General features: G+C 43.5%; 4 protein-coding genes across 4 annotated transcripts; 2 read left to right on the top strand and 2 right to left on the bottom strand.

Annotated features, from left to right (window-relative positions):
- Nucleotides 1-7,002: 7,002 nt before the first annotated feature.
- Nucleotides 7,003-9,337, top strand: LOC126578000 (uncharacterized). Its single transcript, XM_050240145.1, has 4 exons — nt 7,003-7,107; nt 7,196-8,475; nt 8,564-8,823; nt 8,924-9,337. The coding sequence occupies exons 1-4, from the start codon at nt 7,079-7,081 to the stop codon at nt 8,999-9,001; spliced, it is 1,647 nt and encodes a 548-aa protein (XP_050096102.1). The 5' UTR covers nt 7,003-7,078; the 3' UTR covers nt 9,002-9,337.
- Nucleotides 9,338-9,468: 131 nt separating this feature from the next.
- Nucleotides 9,469-14,432, bottom strand: LOC126577999 (vanin-like protein 2). The gene is made up of 5 exons (XM_050240144.1): nt 13,444-14,432; nt 12,279-12,849; nt 12,008-12,199; nt 10,554-11,731; nt 9,469-10,478 (listed from the first exon to the last, which is right to left on the bottom strand). Exons 2-5 carry the CDS (start codon nt 12,603-12,605, stop codon nt 10,211-10,213), a joined length of 1,965 nt encoding a protein of 654 aa, XP_050096101.1. The 5' UTR covers nt 12,606-12,849; nt 13,444-14,432; the 3' UTR covers nt 9,469-10,210.
- Nucleotides 14,433-16,494: 2,062 nt separating this feature from the next.
- On the bottom strand, nt 16,495-17,123 carry LOC126579298 (zinc finger protein 512B-like). Its single transcript, XM_050242739.1, has 2 exons — nt 17,118-17,123; nt 16,495-17,040 (listed from the first exon to the last, which is right to left on the bottom strand). The coding sequence occupies exons 1-2, from the start codon at nt 17,121-17,123 to the stop codon at nt 16,495-16,497; spliced, it is 552 nt and encodes a 183-aa protein (XP_050098696.1).
- Nucleotides 17,124-18,262: 1,139 nt separating this feature from the next.
- LOC126579296 (titin-like) lies at nt 18,263-22,564 on the top strand. The gene is made up of 4 exons (XM_050242736.1): nt 18,263-18,330; nt 18,427-18,687; nt 20,583-20,840; nt 22,019-22,564. Exons 1-4 carry the CDS (start codon nt 18,325-18,327, stop codon nt 22,562-22,564), a joined length of 1,071 nt encoding a protein of 356 aa, XP_050098693.1. The 5' UTR covers nt 18,263-18,324.
- Nucleotides 22,565-22,685: the final 121 nt, after the last annotated feature.

Genomic DNA, 22,685 nt, shown 5'->3' with positions numbered 1-22,685 from the left:
CGTAGACATGATCTTCTTCTTTTCGCTGTCCTGATAGAAGAATACCTGGCGGGCAAGTCCCATACCAAACCGGGTATTTTTGTATGGGTTTTGCCCGCCGGGTACTGAAGAAAGTGTGGGTAATATGCTTCGCAGGCGACATCTTTCAAAGAATATAAGCAGCAGCGATTGTAAAAAAAATCTTTGTATTTTGTATATATGCCTTTGTTGAATAAATTATTTACTTTCTCTACGTTATCTTAACTTCTCTGTTTGTTTTTGTACGGAAATGCGAAAAAAGAAAGGTAGCGTTTAGCATTGTCTCCGTCACCCCAATATTCGGTCCCTTCAATCAAATATTCAAAATATGCAGCCCAAGTTTATTGAAGCGACCCGACCATCCTCTACCACCGACCTAGCCTTGTCATTGGTCGCTTCACCTAAAATCCTCTAGCGTCGAAAACATGACCATATATGGTCATATCCATAGAATCGCGATTGATTGAGCTAATGTAACCGGGACGCTCAAAAAAAGGAACACCTGAAAGCAATAAAAAGACGATCGTTCGAGATCGTCTTAGATCATTAAAATCAAGAACAGCAATTATGCACGCGGCACCAATGAGCCATTGCGCAAATCACACCCAGGGCAAACATATCTTGCGCAATGAGGGAGAAATGGGCCAATCCGTCCCGTGACGCACGAATTAGGGACCACGTGAAAGCAATAACAAAAGAACGCTCCAGAACATAAATTCGAAGGTCACGATATGCTCACGACAGTAGCATAGGTAATGGATAAGCATCGCGCGTTCAACATAATCTCATCGCGCAGCATCACACCATGCCCGATCACGCCATGCGCGATCGGGAGCAATAATCATAAATCATCAGCTAATTACAAAAAGCACTTAGCAATAATTACCGTCACCTCGGAAATATGAGCGATATCCCATGGCCAACATATCGGGGGGACAATCCCGTAAGATAAACAAATCATAGCGGTTCAAGCAAATAGGCATCGGAGCACAAAAGACAAATTAGTCGAACAATAAGAATGATCCAGAATGCTAATTGCTAGACGCGAGAATGAGGCCAATATTACGTCTAAGGCGGCAATGACAAGAGGTGGAGTGGTAAATAGAGGAATGGGCGCGGGGAAGAGAGGACTTGTAATTTTAGGTATAAATACCGTAGATTTTTTAGGAATAAAGAGAGTTGAATTTGAATTGTGAAACCTCGCGTAGTGTTTTATTCTACGGCTATCATCTTCTAGGTTCTCGCGGAAGGTTCGCTCCAAATGACAACACGTTTTCGCCGGCTGATCTTTTCGGCCACCGCATTATGACGAGTCATCTACGCACTCGATGTCGTTTAAAGGCTAAACTTAAATATACATTCTTTCAATTAGTAACAAAGAGAGCCACCGAGAGAAAGCGGACCAATGATCAGAACCAATGGACCAGAGTAGTAACAGATTTCAACAACCATCCCGCCTAAAGCCCGCGAGTCATTAGCGCCGTTATAGAACCGTTATCTCAACCGAGATTATCCACGTGTGTCCATCACAATGCATCTAGGAATTGTCAAAACTATCGACGTGAGATCAAGGCACATCAAGAAAACTATGATCGAAAGGGTTCGATCAAAAACGTTCATGCATCACCGCCACCGGTTTCGGCCGAAGTAATAAGGAACCCGTTCCATAACCATCAACAGTGAAAATTGGGCCAATGATGAACTTATTCAAATGATGGGTGAATCGTCGAGAGAAGAATGCATCGTCAAAAACCTAAGATGCAACGACACTGAGCATGGATAACCTTGGTGTTGGTTCAGCCTGTTGCTTCAGCGACCCTTTAGAATCGGTTATCGCTTTCTATCTTTCCTCCCACTCCTTTCGCTTGTAACGCACAACCCTGCAGCCCGACGGTAAGGGTGTGCATGAGGGAGGGTGATAAATGTTGGGTTCTTTGTTCCACGATCTTCTGCATTTTCAAGTGTGTACCAAGGAATCAATGGGACAACTCTGTAGGCTATCTTCTAGCCTGGAAGCCGCCCATACGCTCTGGTAGGATATGCTTTGCTTTAATGTATTGAGAGGGACGCGATGATTACTCTTTGGAATGCTGTGTCGAAGGCAAAGATGCACGCTGATACGGCTTGCCCGTCATTGAGTGTGGATTGAAAGCACAAAACCGAAACACAGCCCGTGCTTCAATATTCAACTACTCTCGAGCTCGGCGGCAAAAAAGAGTCACCGGTGCTGAAGACACTTTTTTTAATTGTTTCGTCATCCACAACTGTGGTCGACGGCCGTCTTTCTCAGGGTTCGTGCGATGGAATGAAAATCGGAGTTTGCTGGTCTCAGCAACATGGGACAACAGCATCGGCTGTTTACATAACCGATTTTCGATTAAGTGAGTTGCGTCGTTTGCGTGCCTTAGTAACAAGAATCAACTCGTCATTCGTCAGCAGTTTATGCTATAGCCAGAATTTCAGGACAGAGTCGCTGACACCCGAGACCACCGCGAGTTTCCGGCGCGCCGCAACCCAAACCCCGTGAAATGCCTTCCTGGGTTGTGCGAGGCCTAGCGAGTGGGTCAGTTCATACGAAACAATAACTTTGTTTGCTTTGTTTATAGCAAACATAAGCATAATTTTTATCCAAGCATCCAGGAAACCACTCTTATTGAGCTCGGAAATTGAGGGCACAGTTTGTGTCATGATTCGTTTTTCTTCCTAGAAAAAGTTTTCTAGGTTTCAAATGTTTTGCTAGTTGAGCATTTCCTTAACTCACTCACTGGCTGTCGACGGAGAGGCACCACCAGGAAGAGCGCAAGAGAGGAAGAGAGTGAGTGAAGAAAGGGAGAAGACGGAGAGGGCACCCAAAAACGCAAATCCGTAATCATATTTCAATTTGTGAGTCATCGGCCCTAGCGCTGGCAAAAGTACGATCGTCTTTTCGAATTCATATCAAATCGCAACGCGCGCAGCAGATTTTACATTTCTTCGAAGATACTTGTTCGTTTCGCTGCGCCCGCCAGGAATTGAGCTGCATAAACAGAACAAGAAAAGCAAAAAGAAACAGAAAAGCCGGGTGCGATGACCGACGCCTCAGCCGCCTGGTAAGCATAATTCCATGCGTTCTTGAACGGACGTGTTCGTTCTCGATTCGCGACCAGTGCAACGCAGCTGGTGGTGGTGGTGGTGGTGGTGTTCCAAGTCGTAAAATTCATCAAACCGGCGGTTGCCTAGGCAACGGGCCGTAGCGACTGGATACAGGGCTCGATCTTGCGGACCACACTCGGAGAGGGGTTATTTCGTCCTAAGCTGTTGATCGAGGCAGACTGCAATCCGGTAAGTTGTTTTTATTGTTCGTAAAAGTGCTTACCTGCGCGCAACGCAATTAGCTGCTTCTGGGAATGCGTTCCAATGAAATCAAGTTGACACAAGTGCGATGGCTGCTGCAGAAACTATTGCCGTTGAGAATAGGAACAGCAAGTGTTAACACACAGTGGAAGGTGATTCTTCATAATACTGAAACCTTTTTGTCCCTCACCCCTCCGTTCGTCACCGCTATCGATTTCTGGCACGCACTCGCCGGCGGCCGGCTGAGATTGGTGGTGGTGGTGGGAGCGGCGTCGGCAGCGGCGTCGGTCGTAAACTGCAACCGTTATGTGCGCGACGTTGTGTGCAGCTAGATTTGCAGCGCGATCTAGTATCAGTAAATCAATTTTTCTGCGTTCTTTCGGGAGTGTCAAGTGGCCAACGGCAAATTCGATTATTTGCTCGGCAAGGCTTTCTAGATGAAAAGCAGGCAACAGACGTGCAATACTATTGGTCAGTATTCTAGGTTACTTTGATTTTTTTTTGCATATTTCAGAAATTTGACCCGAATACGGTTAATAAATCAAAGTAACCTAGAATATTGACCCATAATATTTTGCGTGTACAACCCGCATCGCGAAGGCGGCTGTGGTTAAATAAGTGTAGCATTTTTTAATGAATCACCCGGTGATCTACAGGTTTTCTCGGGTGTTAGATTAGTTAACTCATAGCGTACTTGTGTTGTTCGCACGATTGCGTATCTTTTTGAACATTTCGATGCGTCGCTTTGCCTTCCTGTGGCTAATTTCGATTGATCGCATATTTTCCGCAGAGGTTTTTATACTCGGCAATGTTCTTGAAATGCTAATTAAACAAGCTGCAGATTAAATCCGCTGACCGATCGTTTGTTGCATATTACCGAAAGATGCTGCTGCAACCCGGTTATTTGATTGCTATGGGCACGCTTGGGTTTATGCTGTGTTTGCGCTTGCAATATCGTTTGGTTAGTTCTTGTCTCTTAGTTGGCGTTAAAATGTTTTGTTCTCATCTCACACGAAGCAACATTTCATTGGCTCAAATATCCTCTTGTGTCTGTTGATTAATCTGCATGTGCTATAGAAGTATCTTACGGATTCAGCTGTATGTATTTGTTTTTCCGGTTTTGCTTCACCGAGAAGGGTAGAAGGGTAGAAGAAACTGATGGTCGGAATGTGGAACCTGTGGTAGCAACGAAATTGATTATCTTTCATACAGACGTTTTTGTTTGTCCCAAAAAATTAAAATCGCGCATAATAGTCTCCGTTTCATACAATGATTTGGTGAGCAATTTCAGATTTCCATTCCTTCGTCAGTTTTGTCGCTTTATTTGTCACTCGTCTAAGTGTGCCCGCGGAACATCTTTTGATTCGCCTCGTTTCATTTCAAAACTACATGGTGCGTTCCGAAAGTAATGAGACTGGAAGAGATCCTGAATGAGCCGGGCCATATCAGTGGTTCATAGAAAGGGGGCGCTCTACGATGTTACATCAACCAAAAACATGGCTCACGAAAAATCGTCCCATTTTAGCCAATTGGTCACAGCCGAATGAAATGAAGCGCGATTGATAGCTAAAACGTCCCTCCTATACCTTATCGTTAAATTTTGAACACGTTATCTCAAACCGTTTTGTCAGGAAAAATCCAGTCTCATTACTTTCGGAACGCACCTTGTGCAGGGAAAGTATAGTGCATGGGCTGTAATTTGTATCATTTTTATATTAAACCGTTTTTAAGATTCAAGATTCATTCAGCAAGAGAAGGGAACCAAAAGTTTTTCCAAACCTAGATCCAATGCCTGCCCGCCGTGTTTTTATCCATCTCGGGAGCGATCCAATTCTTCATCTTCTTTGAATTTCGAGATAGTATATTATGCACATTATATTATTATCACCCTTTTGGTGTAGCTAATACGAAGCATATATAGCCCAAAATTTAGGGTATGTGAAAATTTTGAGAAACAATTGGATTTTTGATGATTTGAAGAAAATTTCAATAATAGAATTAAACAATTTGAAGAAAATTAATTAATTTTTTGTTGAACGTTATCCAATTGCTCCATTCGTAATGCTCGTCTATGCATAATTTTTAATCATTACCAGGCTGATTGAAAGCGATTTCGAGATCAATTATATGATCGACGTTTTTGGAGATGGAGCGTGAAAAAGGAATCCAAGACTTGCGTAAAAAGATCGAGAGGAAGCTTAAATTAGTTCAAGCACAGGAAACAAAATTGGGCATCACATCTCGCCGGAAGCTCAAACAGCTGAACACCTTATTTGTGAAAAATAAATGGTAATATAGTATAAACTTAATGTACTTCCTTTATCATAAGTCACTAAAATAATACGGTTATTACTACGATCGATAGAATATACACTACCATTACATGCTCTATAAGCTATTTAAACTGCTATTCAAAATAATGACTAAGAGCCAGAGGTAGCGCATAATGATGTTGCACATTGGTTGAGTTAAAAAAAGCAATGGTTTGGTAGCAATGGTAGTTTTTTTTTTTAATAAAACCTGATAAAAATATGTGTCAGAGAGATAGGTTATTGATCCAACTTCGATTGAAGTTGTTCAATAGAGTCGAATCGATCGTCTTTAATTCGCCGTAAATATTTGCATAAAACAACTATATTTTGAATGTGATATCAAACAAATAATTTACTGTTTTTAATTAACTCTTCACGTGATCTTCTTGGCGATTATAGGCTGAAATTGGAAACCCTTGAACAAGCGCTTGATGTTATACGAAAATTAGTTTCGGAAATAAGTACGGCGAATGCCCAGGAAGAAAAAAGTAGGGAACACATTTGAATTATTATTTGCTGAGGTATGTACTAATCAATATTTATTTGCTGTAATTCGTAGGAGCATCATCGAGTAGTAACAAAATAGCAATGAGAAGACAGTCGACTAATTTGCGACTAGTGCTTACTCGCGTAAGTGTAGACAATTTACCAATCAGTAAACGAACTCGCAGTAAGTCTATCGACGTCCGTCCTGAATATACCGTATCATACCCGAGTGATACAGAAACGGATAAAGACAATGAAAACGATCGTCCAGGCTTGACGCCTGGACAGGCTGTTAAACGGAGCAATTCGAAATCAGTAGTCCAGCGGCAACAGACAAATTGTGCTGCGGATGTTGCATCTACAATGATTACTCCTGAATTGAAAAAAAGGAAATCTGTTGGAAGAAAAGCCCTTCCTCATTCATCCTCAGTTAATGTTCCCGAAAAGATGAAAAAGAAATCTGTTGCAATAGGGTCAACAGATAAGAAAGCAGCGAAACTACTCCCGCAGAAAGGTGTTCAGGCTCCAGTCAACCAGAAAAAGCAGTACAAACGCAATGTATTGTATGATTCAGATACTGAAGAACATGTAGCTGAAGCCGGCAGACAGCCATGTAGCAGAGCGGAGACGACACCGATCATAAAAGTTTTCCCCAATATTCCGAATGACAATTCTGATATCCACTGCCAGAGCAATTTCATAATGAAATGTTGTTTGTGTCCGTATAGAGGGGTTAAAATGGTCGAACACTACGTGTGTAAACATCCACAACAAGAAGTTTTCGTAAGCCGAATTACACCACAACAATCGAACATGATCAGAAAGTGCCCAATACCAAAGCATACCAGTCAAACGATAGTTCCTGCTAAAGAAGCTATCCTTCGTTTTTGCCATTTTTGTGAAAAAGATCAACATCTTACCGTTGCGGAATGGATCAAACATTTAGCAGAACATACTGGTGAATATGAGTATTACGGGAGAGAGAAGAAAACATATAAAGAAATATGTTTTAGAAATAATCATATTTTTGCGTACCTCTGTGATAGGTGTAACTATGTTCAAACTCGTTTGTCTTCTATGGAACATCATCTTGAGAAGCAACATCCGTCCAATAGCAACGATGCTTTAAAGAATATGGAGTATGTTCGATTTAGCGTAGTAGAGAAGCGTTTCACTGCAAGCATGAGCAGCAATGGTAACTCAATTGTTGCAAGTAATGCCATAATCGGTATGGGAAAGGTTATTAAAAACGACCCTATGAAGGTTAACACAAGTGAAGATGGCTATGACTCTTCCTGTAGCTCAGACACAATGTCAATGATTGCTTCAGATGATGAGGTTACCATAATTTCAATGAAGGCAAGTAAAAGTCCTCCTTTGCAGCACCCCGACTTGGAAAATGATCAAGTACCTGTTTGTTTGGAATCAATACACGAGAGGCGGGAACATTCGAATGATTCTTCGTCGATCTATCCAACTACTCCATGCGTGGCAACCGTGGCAACCATACCGATTTTTCCAACCATGCCAAACGTGCCAAGCAGCAAGAACAAATTTATAAAGGAGTCGATCAGGCAGGTAGAAGTCAATGAAAAAGAACCAGTATGGCGAGCTAAAAAAAAATGTGGAAAACAGCAGCGAACCACAGCCACCGTTCAGAACCGAAGCGGTGGAATACAACATGCTTATAGTCGACCAATATCTGTTGTGATTTCGGACCGAGCGATGAATTATGAGAGCAACATCTATGGTACGTCGAATGAAACTGTAATTCCTTCAATAAATGTGCAAGTCAATTCTGATATCAATGGCAATAAATTTGCCTATAAAGAAGTAAATGGTATACCGAAACCGTGGATTCAAAACAGCAGTCCGAAAATGACCATTTATTATCACTCAATGCTTAAAACGGAATCCCTTGTTGCGTTCTACAAATGCATGGGTCATGCATGTGATTTTACGACACAAAACGATAAAAAGATGGAGCAACATTTGCTTTATCACGATTTCTATAAAGGCTTTAAAAGTGAGGTCATGCAATGGCTAGAGTGTTGCTATTGTGCTTTTTTTGGCAGCGGCCCCAAAGAGCTTGTAGAGCATTTGCAGTCAGTTCACGGAAACTGTGGTTACCAATGTAACCGATGCTTCTATCGTAGTCGAGAGGCATCTGCATTAGCGGTGCATCAATCGTTGTTTCACTCCGATTCAGAAGAACCGAGCAACCGTATATTTCAGTGCATTAGAAGAGTGAAGAACTACAACCCATCTGATCAGGGGTTCATCATTGATAATATGTTAGAAACTGTTCCCATGTTAGTGTGCATGGGTAAGTAGATAATAACTAGTCCTTTCAATGGATTTTAAGACTCTAAAATGTTAATTATAATAGCGTTTCTTTTCACTCCTTGCCACAGTATGTCCATCCAGAAAATACTACGGTATTTTATCATTCAAAGACCACATTGAGAGTCACTCGTTCGATTTTATGGAGTGTAACTTGTGTAGTAAGATTTGCGGTAAAATGGAACTGATGAACCACATGCAGAATATCCATGGTATCTATTTATTCCAATGCGTTTATTGCCAGTTTGGGACTATTAACAATCGCTGGATAGAGCACCATGTCAGTGTGCACCACCCGGAGAAAATATTTTGTTATCATGTACGAAATGCAGTAAGTATACATTTGTTTACAGATTCATCTACGAATCAAGCATATGTTGTTCCTGATTTCGAATTATAATTATATAATTTGTTTTTTCGCTTTGTTTTAGAACCAAACATTGGAACCATATGTTAGGCCTAGAAAGGTGATACCACCTCACAAATTTGTGGTGTTTTCTTCTGCTTAGTTCTAAGATGTCCTTACGGTAAAAAATGAGTTTGCGTTACTAATGCTATCATAAGTCTTTACTAATAAGGAGTAGCCATGTTGCTTCTGAAGTTGATGTATTTTCTTTTTAATATTTATACTTATCTTTGGTTGTCATATATTTTTGACATCACAAAAAGATCTCCTTAATCGAATCCAGTAACCCATGGATAATTTACCAAATATATTATATCTTTGAAAGAGCGTTGAATCTTCGATCTAAGAACTGTTATATTGGTCGATAAAATTGAATTACATTGAATGTGGAAAAGATTAAAAATCACTTGTGCTTCCGATAATTTATAATGGAAGTGGTTATGCCAGTTATTATAATGCGCCAGTTAGAAAGGTTACAGAGGAAGTACTGCCGGCAGGGGTAGATACAAGCGAAACATATCTGGAAACGAAAATGCTAAACGCTGCCAAAGATGAATGCGGCCATAGAAGTGCAGTCCTTACATGTTCAGGTTTTATTGAAACTTTACTCGACCAATAATAAACAATCATCTCTTGTGCTATCAACAATGTTACATACATTTTCGTTGTCTACTTCCTCCAACATTAAATTTAAAATACAGAATTTACATGTGTGAATACTTTGGCCTTGGCATTTATAGATCACTTATCATCCGGACCAATAGAGAAATATATTTTTGCGTCAAACCAATCTGTTCGTTCCTTGAATATGCTCATTTGGACTTCCGAAAGATTGCCGTGCTCAATAAAGTTTAAGGTACGACTCGATTAGTAAGTACTTAATCCCGATGATCGTGAAATCATGTTGGTAAGGCTGCTGCTTGCCAATGTACTTCTACTTAACAAGCTCTGGATTTTTTAGACGAAACATGAAGAGGTATCAACATGGAGGACTTTTTGGTTATTTTTTCATGATCGTCATTGATCTAACGGAATATACAAAATATACAAATTTCGTCGCTATATAGGATAAAGAATGCGCGCGTAGCTATCACATATTTTCTACAACATATTGTCCTACAATAAATGATTTGGTCTTGCGTACCACTCTTAACTCACAGCGTAATTTTTGTTACTAACAAGTTATGTTACTTATGTTACAAACTGACGCTCCATGGCACATGCTGCCGTTCCGTTCCGCTCACACGTTTGGCAGAATTGACTAAGAATACTGCGTTTTTAGAAGGCGCTGGAAATGAATGTATACTATCTATCAGCCAACAATCACGGGGTGCCGAAAAGCAGTGACTAAAAGCGCTCCAAGCAGAATGATGATCCCCGTGGGAGGATCTACTAGGCTAGCTGCTCCATCATCATCATCATCATCATCCCCCTTCTCCGGTGGAGGACTTTCCGCAGGTAGTTGAATCGGATTAAAAAACTCAAAGTTCTTATGATTGAACGCGTAGATACCGAACGTTTGCAAATGATTTACAGGACCGTTGAGTTTCATCGTAACCGTTTGATAGTTATCTGTGTAACTGAAATGAAATGAAAAAAAAAAAAATGTCGGTAAATACATCACTTCTCAACTATCGTTGAATAAAGATACTAACTTAACATCACCGGAAAACTGATACTGATCGGCGTCGAGTGAGTACATCGCCATGTCTAGGGTGTTGGGCATTGCAAGGGTGCCATTGGCAACGAATCGACCCGTGATCGTAATATCGGTGAACTCCATGTACGGTGAAGCATCTAGCAGGAGACGACCACAGCTGGCAATCGATTCATTGCGACAAGCGATCACACCGCAAATCGAGACGTGCGCATCGGCGAATCCCTGGAACGTGCGATCACCATCGAAAACGGCCATGCGATAGTAGTGCGTCAGTGGGTACGGCTCGTTGATCTTGGTGCTGATGCTGAAATCGCAACAGAAAAAACCATGGCACATGATCTGCTCGATCGTATCTTCTGACCACTCTGGGTTCAGCTGCATCGTGGTAAACTGCTCGAGGAAATCGCGTCCCATAACGACTCGTTCCAGCTCGGCACCGGGAATACGATGCGGTTCCGATCGTTCATTGTTTAGCACCGGCGGAACAGCATCGCTGGGATAGTGGTGTCGGCTCGTATGTTTCTTCGGTACCGTCACCGTGTGCAGCTGCCTTGTTGGCGTACCGGTAAAGTGTGTTAGCAGCGCACCGTTGCGCCCGTTGAAAACCCCGGTTCCGGTAGCACCGGACAGCGCATAGTTTGTACCGGAAACGATCAGATTGGCATCGATCGCGTACGCCCAGCTTTCAAATATTTGCGTCGACGCTAGGAACGGTGGTTCCGAGGTCCAGAAGGCAGGAAACACAAAGTCACGCAATCCCTGCTGGACGAGCTGCAGTGTCGGGGCAGCGAACAGTATGTCGAAACAGGTAAACACACCAAACCGAACTCCGAAATCAGTATCGAACGTGACCAGCTCCGGAGCGTCGGTGATGCTTGTGCCTGGCTCCTTGAACAGATTATACTTCCGGTAGCGTGCGATCACCATACCGTTCCGATCGAACACCACGTCCGTGTTGTAGCGCACCGTTTCGGCCCGATGCTGCACGAAGAACTGCTCCGACAGGTTGATCACCAGGTACTTTTGAACTTCACGAGCGAGGCAGGACAGGGCCACCAGTATGTTACCGTGATCATCGTCACATGGTACAACGTGTTGGCTGGGTTCCGGCACAAACACTGGATCGGACAGCGAGTTAAGTGTTAGCTCCGGGAACACAATAATATCAGCCGGCTGCAATGGGACGAAAAAAGGGTTCCAGTTAGTAAAAGGTATCGCTAATGTCTTCAAAAATGAAAGAAAGACTCTTGGCAAAGCCGCGTGTAACGTCAACGGTATGACCGATGTCACGTTCGTACCGAGACGAGGCACACGGCTTGCCGCAAAGGCTTGTGAGGCGAACTGATAAGAACCTTAGCACCATGGTTCTTCCGCTCGATCACAGCTCATTGTAATGCTTCCATTCCGTGAACAGATTGGTCGGACTGGCGTAGTCCGTAGTCTACTAACCCGCGCCGTTGCAGATCGAATCAACTCGCTGTACTCGTTCAGGTGGATTCTGGTGCGCTGTTCGATCGGTATGGTCATCTGCTCGGGATGGAACTCAACGACCGCCACAACGTAGCTGTCGCTATCGACCGTCGATCGTTGATACGGAATCTCCTCTCTGATAGTGACATCCAAGTAATCATCGTCATAGTTCTGCGAATAGCAACGATTTACAACGTTAGTCACCTTCAAACGTAGAAATGTTGAATGCCTGGTCCCGTGTTAAACATACCAGAATCTCGTCAGCTCGAACGAATCCACATAGAACCAGCAGAACGATCAGTATCGCTGGACGAGAATCGTGTTGCGTTGCCACCATTGTGTCGATGCCCAACGGTCGCATGTTTGCTGAAGAAGTGTTGTTCACCGGCGACGGTATGCTGCTTGCTTCATCGGAAGAATGATTACCGATGGTGCGGGTTACGGATCGATCAATCGTTTGCGATCGCGACTGACCGTACCACCGACCGAGACCGGTGCTGGAACGAGACTGGCTCCCTACGAGTTCCTGCTGGTCGTGATGATGGTTTCTTGTGCAGTTTGTCGATACGCTGGGCATTATCAGCACACCCTCCGTGGACTCTTTGCGCGGTTCACTTGTAGCTTCCTTTTGCTTTCGTTCCTAGGCTCCCCCCATTCGCTGGTTCTCGTGTGCGATTCGTCGTGGCGCCGGCCCATGGGAACGCTCGCGCTCCGTCTACTATCCATGAACAACTGATAACGCACCACTCTGTCGCCTTTGCCGTCTTCGCCGTCTTCGTCGTCGTCGTTGCTGCAAGCTGCCACGGTCGGTCAATTGCATTCTTCAAAACAAAAACACAAAAAAGGAAAAGCAGAAATTATCACTGAACGGAACAGAACAAAAAAAAAAACAATATTATGTATTAGAAGCAGTCATTGTGCATGTAATCTTTCACACCGATCAGTGTCATGCTTATCAGTTGACTACCGTTGATGGGAAAATGCAATTTTTGGGGCTCACACAGTAAACTCGCGTGCATGGCGATCGGGTCCGATTGTTTTCAGCTTATACAATGTTGCCTTACGACGAGATACGGAGAACAAAGAATTGTCCCGAAGGTTGATGTGTAATAGGAGCAATACTGCTTTTTTTAGGGCAATAGCGACAGCCTAAGGTCACTACGATTGACCGATCGTGTTGCTGTCTCACGGATTCACAACTCGCTTGACAACACACGTTGGAATTTATTACTCATATTTGCGGTTGTTATCCATGACTCAACGATGAGCGACGGGAGTACGGGAACGGATTATTCGTGTTAATTCAAGATTAGTTAACAAATTGCGAAGCATCGCAGCGAGGCATGCATTCAACAGCATGTTACCAGGAAATGGATTGAAAGCGGTTTAGTCCAGTCCAATTAAGGGTTACCTACCTTCGATACACCTCATTAAATTACAGACTAGGTGAACGCTTCTTGCCGATGTACCCATTATCTTCTTCTACGACTTTCGATAACTATGTCACGATCACGGAGTGTTCTGCTTGTTTCCCTTGGTTGATTGAGCGCGGTAATAGGTAACAGAAATGATTTCCACTTTTCTCGAACAGTTTCAATTCTCACTAAACAAACTTTCGATGGTCACTATCCCATGCACCAACTTGATTTATCGTTTGTTTATCCAAGCATTCCAGACGATAACAGCACTGGGTGAGCGGCTAAGAACGAACACGCTAGAATGTCGTGAAACATCGCGATCCGGCGTACACACGCATACAACCTCTTGACCGGACTGAGCACGTGGTAGACACAACAGGTGGCGCACCGGCTGCTGGCTGGCCCATCACATATCAGCTGACTATGCACCACGCAACCACTACGGAAGCACCTTCTCGAGTTGATTGTGTGCGTGCCAGTGGCAACATCGGATTGTTCCCCGCTGTTCCGTCGGGGTTTCCTTATCACTTGTTTCGCGGAATTCGAACCCAAACCGAGACGACTCTTCCCGGAAACGACGGACCGAATGCGCCAGTCGGCGCAGCTTGAATGGAATGTCACCCTTTCATATGGCGGGTGGGAGTAATACACAAGTTAAACACACACCTAGTCGCGGCACTTGTCCGATGAGTAACAAACGACGGCACGGTCTGAACACTGTCTGGCGTGACCTTACTCTATGCCACACGCGGGAAAGCCGAGACAGTTTATTGTTTTTTTTTTGCAAGCTCAGACCGAGGGCAACTGCCTGGTAGAGAGTGTCGTGCCAATACTGTCGTCTGTCCGTCCTTGTGATCGCGTGCGAACGAGCGTGCTCGCGCACCAAGGTGCTAAACGGGTTATAACGTCGACGATGACTCCGACCGTACCCGGCAATCTCTTCTAGTACAGGGTGTCTGCCACCGCTCGATTCGATTCACACTCGACGTTCACCGCGAATAGACTGTCTGTTGCGTTGTTTTGGTGGCGCACCCTACGCAAAATGATCGTGGTTGTTTCCCCCCCCCCCCCCCCTGCTTTACTTCTTACCATCGATCAGTTTGTTTGCTTAAGCTGTTCACGTACGGCAGCAGCCGCCGCCACCGCTTATCGGCCCGGCACGATGGTAGTTGTGTCTCTGTTCTTGGCTCGGGCTGCTGTACTTTATCATTCTCGCCGATAGGTTTTGTTTTGCTTTGCGAGAGCGTTGCCCGGGAATGCGAGTAGGCCGTGGGGTGCGTAATGCGATCAGCATTTTTGGAGCGGCCACGCGCCGCACATAAAGCATGCGCGGCGAGGAGGAACGGGTTATCATCGTGCGGGGAATGCGGCTTTAGCTTCGTGGACCCGATCGCACGATCGTGTGCCGATCTTTGCCAATAAAATCGTTTCGAAAAAGAACCACATTTTCGTTTCCGTTTTACCATTCGATCTAATATTCGCAGCATGATTAATGCCGGACAGAGCAGGCCGGGGAGTTCTCAGTTTTGGCAGCTAATTGTATATTCTTTGCGCGGCGCACTGGCCTGCTGGGTCACGTTTCCCCCCCGGGGGTGGGCTGTGGTTCGCTGAGCATTATGCTTGGGCGACGGCCCTTAAAAGATTGTACATTCTTTTCATTCGATTGTCGGTCAGCGACAGCACGTAAGAGATGGATCGAGATGGCGTTTTTGGTAATGCTTGGGTACGGTTGCGCTTGGGTGGGATTTCGCCAGACCCAGAACCATTCCGGTTCGTCTGCATCCGGTGGATACGGAGTAACTTATTGTGGCGTATTGCTAGTATCGTCCTCTTCTCTTATTATTGAACATTATTTATGAGATTGAATGATCAGGGTACTTCGATACATTCGCAACATAGCTCAAGACGAACCTCACTCTAAGTGTTCTAAGTAACTCAACTAAATTCTTCATTTCAAACACAAGCTCAGAAGAACTTAGACTGCGCCTGCTGAAACGAGCCTCTTTCATTTCTAACAACGAAGCACAATATTTGAACAACAATGAGTAAACCATCCGCATGTTCCGATGCAAACATTTACCTTGGCTCGAATGGCAACGAATGGTGCTGTCGGCTGTAAATGGAAACCCAATCGCCGCACCATCTCCGCATTCCACCATGTCCTTTCTACAAGTGGACTGTGTCCGTGGGTGGACCGTGGGTGAAATTCGTCACCGGACCAGTCACCGAAAACCATCTGGACCTTCGATTTGCATCGATTTCTGTCCCATCTTCGTGCCCCGTCCCATGCCGCTCGCAAACGTGCCCCGTGCCCCGGTACCCGGGGAATATGTGGATCTCATGTGGAATTGTTTTATTGGATTTTCCTTCTGGCGCTGTGTGTCCTTTTTATGTGTATGTCCTTCATTTTGCTTGGGTTTTTATCGCCTTTCGCCGGCACTCAAATCGAGCGTTACCACTTTTCGGGGGGAGGAAGAGTGGAGGGCTGCTGCTTTTTGGAAGGTGTAGACGCAGGACATCTACTGGCTGGATTGTTTTTCTTTTCTTTTTCTTCCTCTTCGGTGTAGGATGTGTGGATGCGCCGGGTTTGTGATGTGATATCATCGATTTATGAATGATGAAGAACGTGTCAAGAATTTGAATAATATTTTCACAGCATAAATGGTTGACATACTTCCGATGGCTGATGGAGGTTTGTGCTGCAGAGCAGCAGCAGCAGCAGCAGCTTGTGTCGTACGTCCCATGAATGACAAATCGATGACCGATAATGTGAAACAATCAGATAGTGGTCGTGCTCGATTTATGGTAGTAGTTATGACTAGTTCTCCTGTGACGTTTTCGATCAAATTTATGTTCGAATCAGAATGTGATATGTTATGCATTCGATCCAATTCCCCCCCCCCCCCCCCCCCCCCCCCGGGCCGGGGCATTTCTTTCCATATCGTGAATTCGAAAAGAATATTTTTGGTCGCGCAAAGAATGTATGTCCTTTAATCAGATGATGAAAACCGATGCTTGCGGGTTCGTGCATATCGTAGGGAGATTGGTTTAGCCCCACAGAGACTTGTGCTCGTAGGAAACCGGGCTGCCGTAAGCGGACGATTCGTGCACGTAGACCGGAGTCTCAACCGTTTTCTGGACGTAGTGTGGCTGCTTCACGTACACTGGGACTGGCTTCTCGACGGTCACTGGGTAGGGCTTGGCCACTTCAACGACCTGCTTGTGGTAGACGGGCACCTTCACTGGTACCTTCACCGGAACTGGGTACGGACGGTCGACGTGCACTGGCACCTTCTTTTCGATGTAAATCGGAACCTTCTTCTCGACCACCACCGGAACCTGCTTCTCCACGTGCACTGGCACTGGGACTTTAACTGCGACCGGGACCTGCTTCTCGACGGCCACCGGATAAGGCACGGCCACCTTCTTCGTCACGGTGACGTGGTTCGTAACCTGGGCATGCTGGTAGTCATTGCCGTAGTAGTAATCCTCGTAACCATTGTTCAGCTCCACGATTCCTCGCTTGTCCTTCTTATTCACTTCAGCGTCATCGCACAGGACGATTGCCAGCACGGCCGCGAAGACGATGAAAACCTAACGAGGAAAGAATGCCGGTGTTGGAAATTACAAAACGGCTAGTGAACTCCTCCTCGAAGCCTAGTTCACTTTACCTTCATGTTGTTTTGCTTTGATGTAGCTCGCAGGATTGCTGAACGATTACTGATACTAACTTTCGACCGGCTGTGTGGTTTTTATACTGTAACTGGTCAACCGTGAGTATTGGCTGCGAGGCTGCGATGAGGAAGAATTGTTAACGTTAGCCGTAGCATTGAGTATCAGCTATCAGATCTGGTCATATCCGGGATGTGCATGGTATTTGTAGTTAGTTAGTTATGTCGGAAACACTGAATTTGTGATTTTGTACCGTCGTTGAATTATATGCAGGTCATAAAACTCCCAAGACGTCGTTGTGTGGATGGTCTTTTAAGGAAGTATTGTTACCAATGTGAAGAATTTGATTTTAGTATGTTGGTTGCTGGATCAGAGATGCCATTGTTTTTGTATTTGATTAAGCAAAACTGACACGAAATATGTTTTAAATGTCATAAATTTTAAAACGATTTTCCCTGGTTGCATATCAGTGTCAGTGGTGAGGATAAATGAAAATTTTACAAAGACTAATGCGTTAAATTTCAACCGGAATTTAAATTAAGATGATTCCATCAATAACTAAATCAAAGTGGCAGGTGAAATATTAATTCTACTGCATTAATAGTTGTAGTTCAGTCTCATGCGTTCAGGCGAAAAATGTCTTAATAGTTCTTACTCATAACTCAGTATCGTTAACAGCCTACTGTGTTTCAATAGGTCATATTTCTGGAGTAAAGTAGTAATCCACATAATTAAAGCAGCGTTTAGAATTTTTTGCCACTATTTTTAGTGCATAGCTTCCACTCATTACACGAAAAGCTTTACAATGATATGACCTTCAGTGGCAGAAGTGTGCATTCCATACATTCATTACACGGTTCAGCTGTAACAGCTGGGTGTTGCGGTGTTTCCGTTTTTGGTCATCTTTAGCGACACACCAATTGACCGCCGGCGTGTAGCAGATGTGGCAGCTGTTACGCGCCTAGTCTTACAGGTTATCATATGCCGCCGGATGGAGGCAACGGAGCGTAAAGCAACCAGAGCGTGTCTAGTGCGGGGGATTGCAGCGAGAAAAGTTATGACGATTTTTCTGATAAGCTTTGAATCGCAGAGAAACGCCTATAAAAGCAACGCGACAAGCTACCGACAGACATCATCCAGCAAGCGTACGTTGCACCGAGCAGTTCACATACAACCGTCTACAACATCGACGTCGGAAAGGCTACCATGAAGGTAAGTTACATTTACTCTCTGCTCTAAACTTTGGACACTGCTGAAATTGTGACCTGTTGCTAAATTGACTTAACGTTTTTTTTTCTGTGGTGATAGGCGTTCATTGTATTCTCTATGGCGTTGGCCATCGTTTGCGCTACCGAAAATAACGAAAATAAGAAGGATAAGCGAGGAATCTTAGAACTGGATTCGGGCTACGACTCGTACGGAGGCTATGATCTGCACAAGCCGCTGAACTATGGATACACTAAGAAGGAAATCATCACCAAGAAGGTCCCCGTCCCGTACCCGGTTGAGGTGGAGAAGCACGTCCCGGTGCACGTTAAGGTCCCCTACCCAGTTGAGGTCGAGAAGAAGGTCCCAGTCGTCGTTGAGAAAAAGGTTCCAGTGTACATCGAGAAGAAGGTCCCAGTCCATGTCGATCGTCCGTACCCAGTTGAGGTGAAGGTTCCAGTTGAGGTCCCGGTCTACAAGAAGGAATACGTTGAGGTCCCGAAGCCATACGCAGTTCATGTCGAGAAGCCCTACCCAGTGTACGTGAAGCAGCCAGTGTACGTCGAGAAGCAGGTTCCAGTCACTGTCCACATTAAGGAACACCACAAGAAGTCCCTCTGGGGCTAAGATGTTGGATGATGAAACTGCCTCCATTTTTTTTGGCTATTGTTGATGATGCAAAATAAACGTTGATATTGAAAACTGACCTTTTATTTTTCATTAATTTCTTATTATTTGAAAGATAACATAACATGGAGTAACGAAATTCCAACCATTAACTAATTTATTCAAGCAAAATTAATAGTGCATTTATTGATAGAACATTAATATGAAGCGCACGAATATTGATAAGCTGGTCAATGAGAAGAATGGCTATAGATAGAACAGAAAAATGGTTACAGAAAGGCCTACCTCCAGAGGCCCAAATTCTCTGTAGAAAAATCATAACAGGGACTTTCGAACAGAGGACCTGGACCAACAACAAAATTCTAAAATAAAATCCTCGAAAACTATTCACAAACACATACAACTTTGCTTTCACATGATTAATTGATTGAATAAATACATAATAGAATAAGGTTCACTAGATAATTTGCAAAGAGTTAGTATTCCGATGGTATTTCAGACGATGAACTGTGCATTCTTATATTTAATAAATGCTGCTCTCTTAACTTAACAATACCATTAATTGAATGTGTTTCGACAAGATAAAAATTGATAAATACACTTCAACTCCTTGTACTACTAGCAACTATTACTACTGGAAATATTTACTTTCTCAAAGAGCAAACGCAAATGATATCTATTGTGATTTTTTTAAAATTATTTTGATTGGACTTGTATTAAACTTTAAAGTGTAAATATTATTTTGCATTAAAAACAACGGCGAACGAAATGGCACCAAACCAATTTTGGAAATTCCTTGAAAAAATGTAATTATGTTTGTTTCGCCAGCCTCATGTGGATTTGAAAAAAAACTGTCGATATATATTTTATGGAAACAGGAAATGCCACAAAAGTAACTTTATTTAAGCGAAACTATTAATTAAAAATATTTCTTAGCGAACAAAGTTTACTTCTAGGCCGCTTCATACGGCGATTCCAAATCAGTAGAGTTTCACGGTACGTTGGGCTTCAGGTCAACCATGTTTCTTCATACAGCATGGCCATGAACAGCAGTAATAATGCCAAACATATATGGTGTATGGCTCGAAAAATAAAGGAAAAGCAACTGCCACTGCTGTTAGTTGTAAACAGGATGTGAGTTTAAGGCAAGATGACTATAAATGCAGTGCCACTGGTGGTTTGGAATCATTCGATCGGAATCTTTCGAACAAGCAGTCAAGCAAGCGCAAACACAAGTCAACCGGCACTAGTTCGTCAGACGATAGCTCAAACTTGCAACAATGAAGGTAAACAATTCTGTTCGAGTGTCCTACCTGGAAAATCATTAATATTTTTTGAATGTTTTCATTGTATTCCAACGCTTCTAGTCTATGATCGTGTTCTTTGCCGTGTTGGCTGTCGCTTGTGCAGCGCCAGGAGATGAAGAGACCAAGAAGGAAAAACGAGGACTTTGGGAAGAATCCTATGACAGCTATGGATACGACAATTACGGATTGGGTCATAGCGATTATGCCACCAAAGAGATTAAGCATATTATCACGAAGAAGGTTCCCGTTCCGTACCCGGTTGAGGTGGAGAAGCACGTCCCGGTGCATGTTAAGGTTCCCTACCCAGTTGAGGTCGAGAAGAAGGTCCCAGTCGTCGTTGAGAAGAAGGTTCCAGTGTACATCGAGAAGAAGGTTCCGGTGCATGTCGATCGTCCGTACCCAGTAGAAGTGAAAGTCCCCGTAAAGGTCCCGGTCTACAAGAAGGAATACGTTGAGGTCCCGAAGCCATACGCAGTTCATGTCGAGAAGCCCTACCCAGTGTACGTGAAGCAGCCAGTGTACATCGAGAAGCAGGTCCCAGTTACGGTTCACATCAAGGAACACCACAAGAAACATTACTGGAACTAAGACAAAATATGTGCGACAGAAAAAAGCATAGAAGACTATGTAATACATATGAGAAAATGAAGGTTTTGTAATAAATGAAACGGAATGATGAAATTATATTAACAAACATTTTTTGCATAATTTTCGATTCATAATTTAAATAATTGTACGTCTGAGCGTAATCCGAACCGAGATGAAAACATAAATCGGAAAATTAAAACCAAATTTCATCACTAACTCCACAGGACATTCGATTATAAATATAGAATGCTCCGCTATAAAACTGAAGATTTGAATGTAACTAATGCAATATTTAATATTAATCACCATGAATAAATTAACAAAAAAAATACTGATTAATTCTGTCTGCTATAACAATTCACGGACGATTTATTGTACGACTATCCTGGAGGTACTCGGAAAAAGGATGCATCCAACCGCTGCACGGCGACAATTATGTTGGAGACGTGACCTGTCCATCGAATAATTTTATCATGTTTGATTTGCGCTATAGCAATATCCTTTCTTTTACTAACGAAAAACGTTTGCCTTGTATGACTGTGACCCAGCTGGTGATCATAATGGATTGACATGGCTCATGATCATAATTTCATCTAAACATGAGATATCATTTGAAGCACCACTCGTTCACGAAGAACGGTTCCAGCATTAGGTAAATCAGGTCAAAAGGAAACCTTTCTGTTCAATATAATTTATAACCAAATAAGTAAAGTTATAACCTAATTTATTATTGAACCATAAATTAAAATTACGCATATGATTATAAAAAATTAGCTATGTCATCTGTTAAGAAAGAATAAACCAACTATTTTCCTACCTTATCTAAACATAAGCTATTATCAACGTAATTTGCGAAAACAACGTGTACACCAAATTGTATCTTCAATGTGGTAGGTGCATTGCGTGTATGGTTCATTGGTTTCCGTTTTCGTAAGATTTTCCATGAACGCTTGCTAAAGATAGAGGAAAAGCGAACACAATAACGTATGCGATTGATGAAATGAGGCTCAAGACGGACGATATAAAAACTCCGGCCATCGGTGTAGGTTCATCATTCCATCGTTAGCTTTTGATCGTACAGTACATCCACCTGGTTGGCAGACATGAAGGTAAGCTCCAAAATCGTACAGCAAATCACGACACTCCAACTCATCCAAAAATCCTGATTACAGGCGTTCATCGTATTCACCATGGCTCTGGCTCTGGCCAGTGCGAATGGAGGCAGCGATTCTAAGAAGGAGAAGCGCGGCACCTGGGATCTAGGATCTCATCAGGAGTCGTACGATGGCTCATACGATAGCCACCAATCTCATGATTACTACGGAAACGACTACTCCGAGAAGGAAGTCAAGCAGATCATCACCAAGAAGGTCCCTGTCCCGTACCCGGTTGAGGTGGAGAAGCACGTTCCGGTGGAAGTGAAGGTCCCGTACCCAGTCGAGGTCGAAAAGAAGGTCCCAGTCGTCGTTGAGAAGAAGGTTCCAGTGTACATCGAAAAGAAGGTCCCAGTCCATGTTGATCGTCCGTACCCAGTTGAGGTGAAGGTCCCAGTAAAGGTCCCGGTCTACAAGAAGGAATACGTTGAGGTCCCGAAGCCATACGCAGTTCATGTCGAGAAGCCCTACCCAGTGTACGTGAAGCAGCCAGTGTACATCGAGAAGCAGGTCCCAGTGACGGTGCACATCAAGGAACACCAGAAGAAGTCGTTCTGGGGTTAATCTGTTATGATGTTTGTTTAAGAAGAGCTGGTTAAATAAATGGAATGTTAAACATTAACAAACATGATTATTCATTTTTACATTGCACCTCTTTTTGAATTTGTAAATTGTTTCTTTAAAT

Source organism: Anopheles aquasalis, chromosome 3 (assembly GCF_943734665.1).
Source record: "Anopheles aquasalis chromosome 3, idAnoAquaMG_Q_19, whole genome shotgun sequence".
Taxonomy (NCBI): Eukaryota; Metazoa; Arthropoda; class Insecta; order Diptera; family Culicidae; genus Anopheles; species Anopheles aquasalis.
Note: the sequence above shows the minus strand (reverse complement) of the source record. Positions and strands in the feature narration are given on the sequence as shown.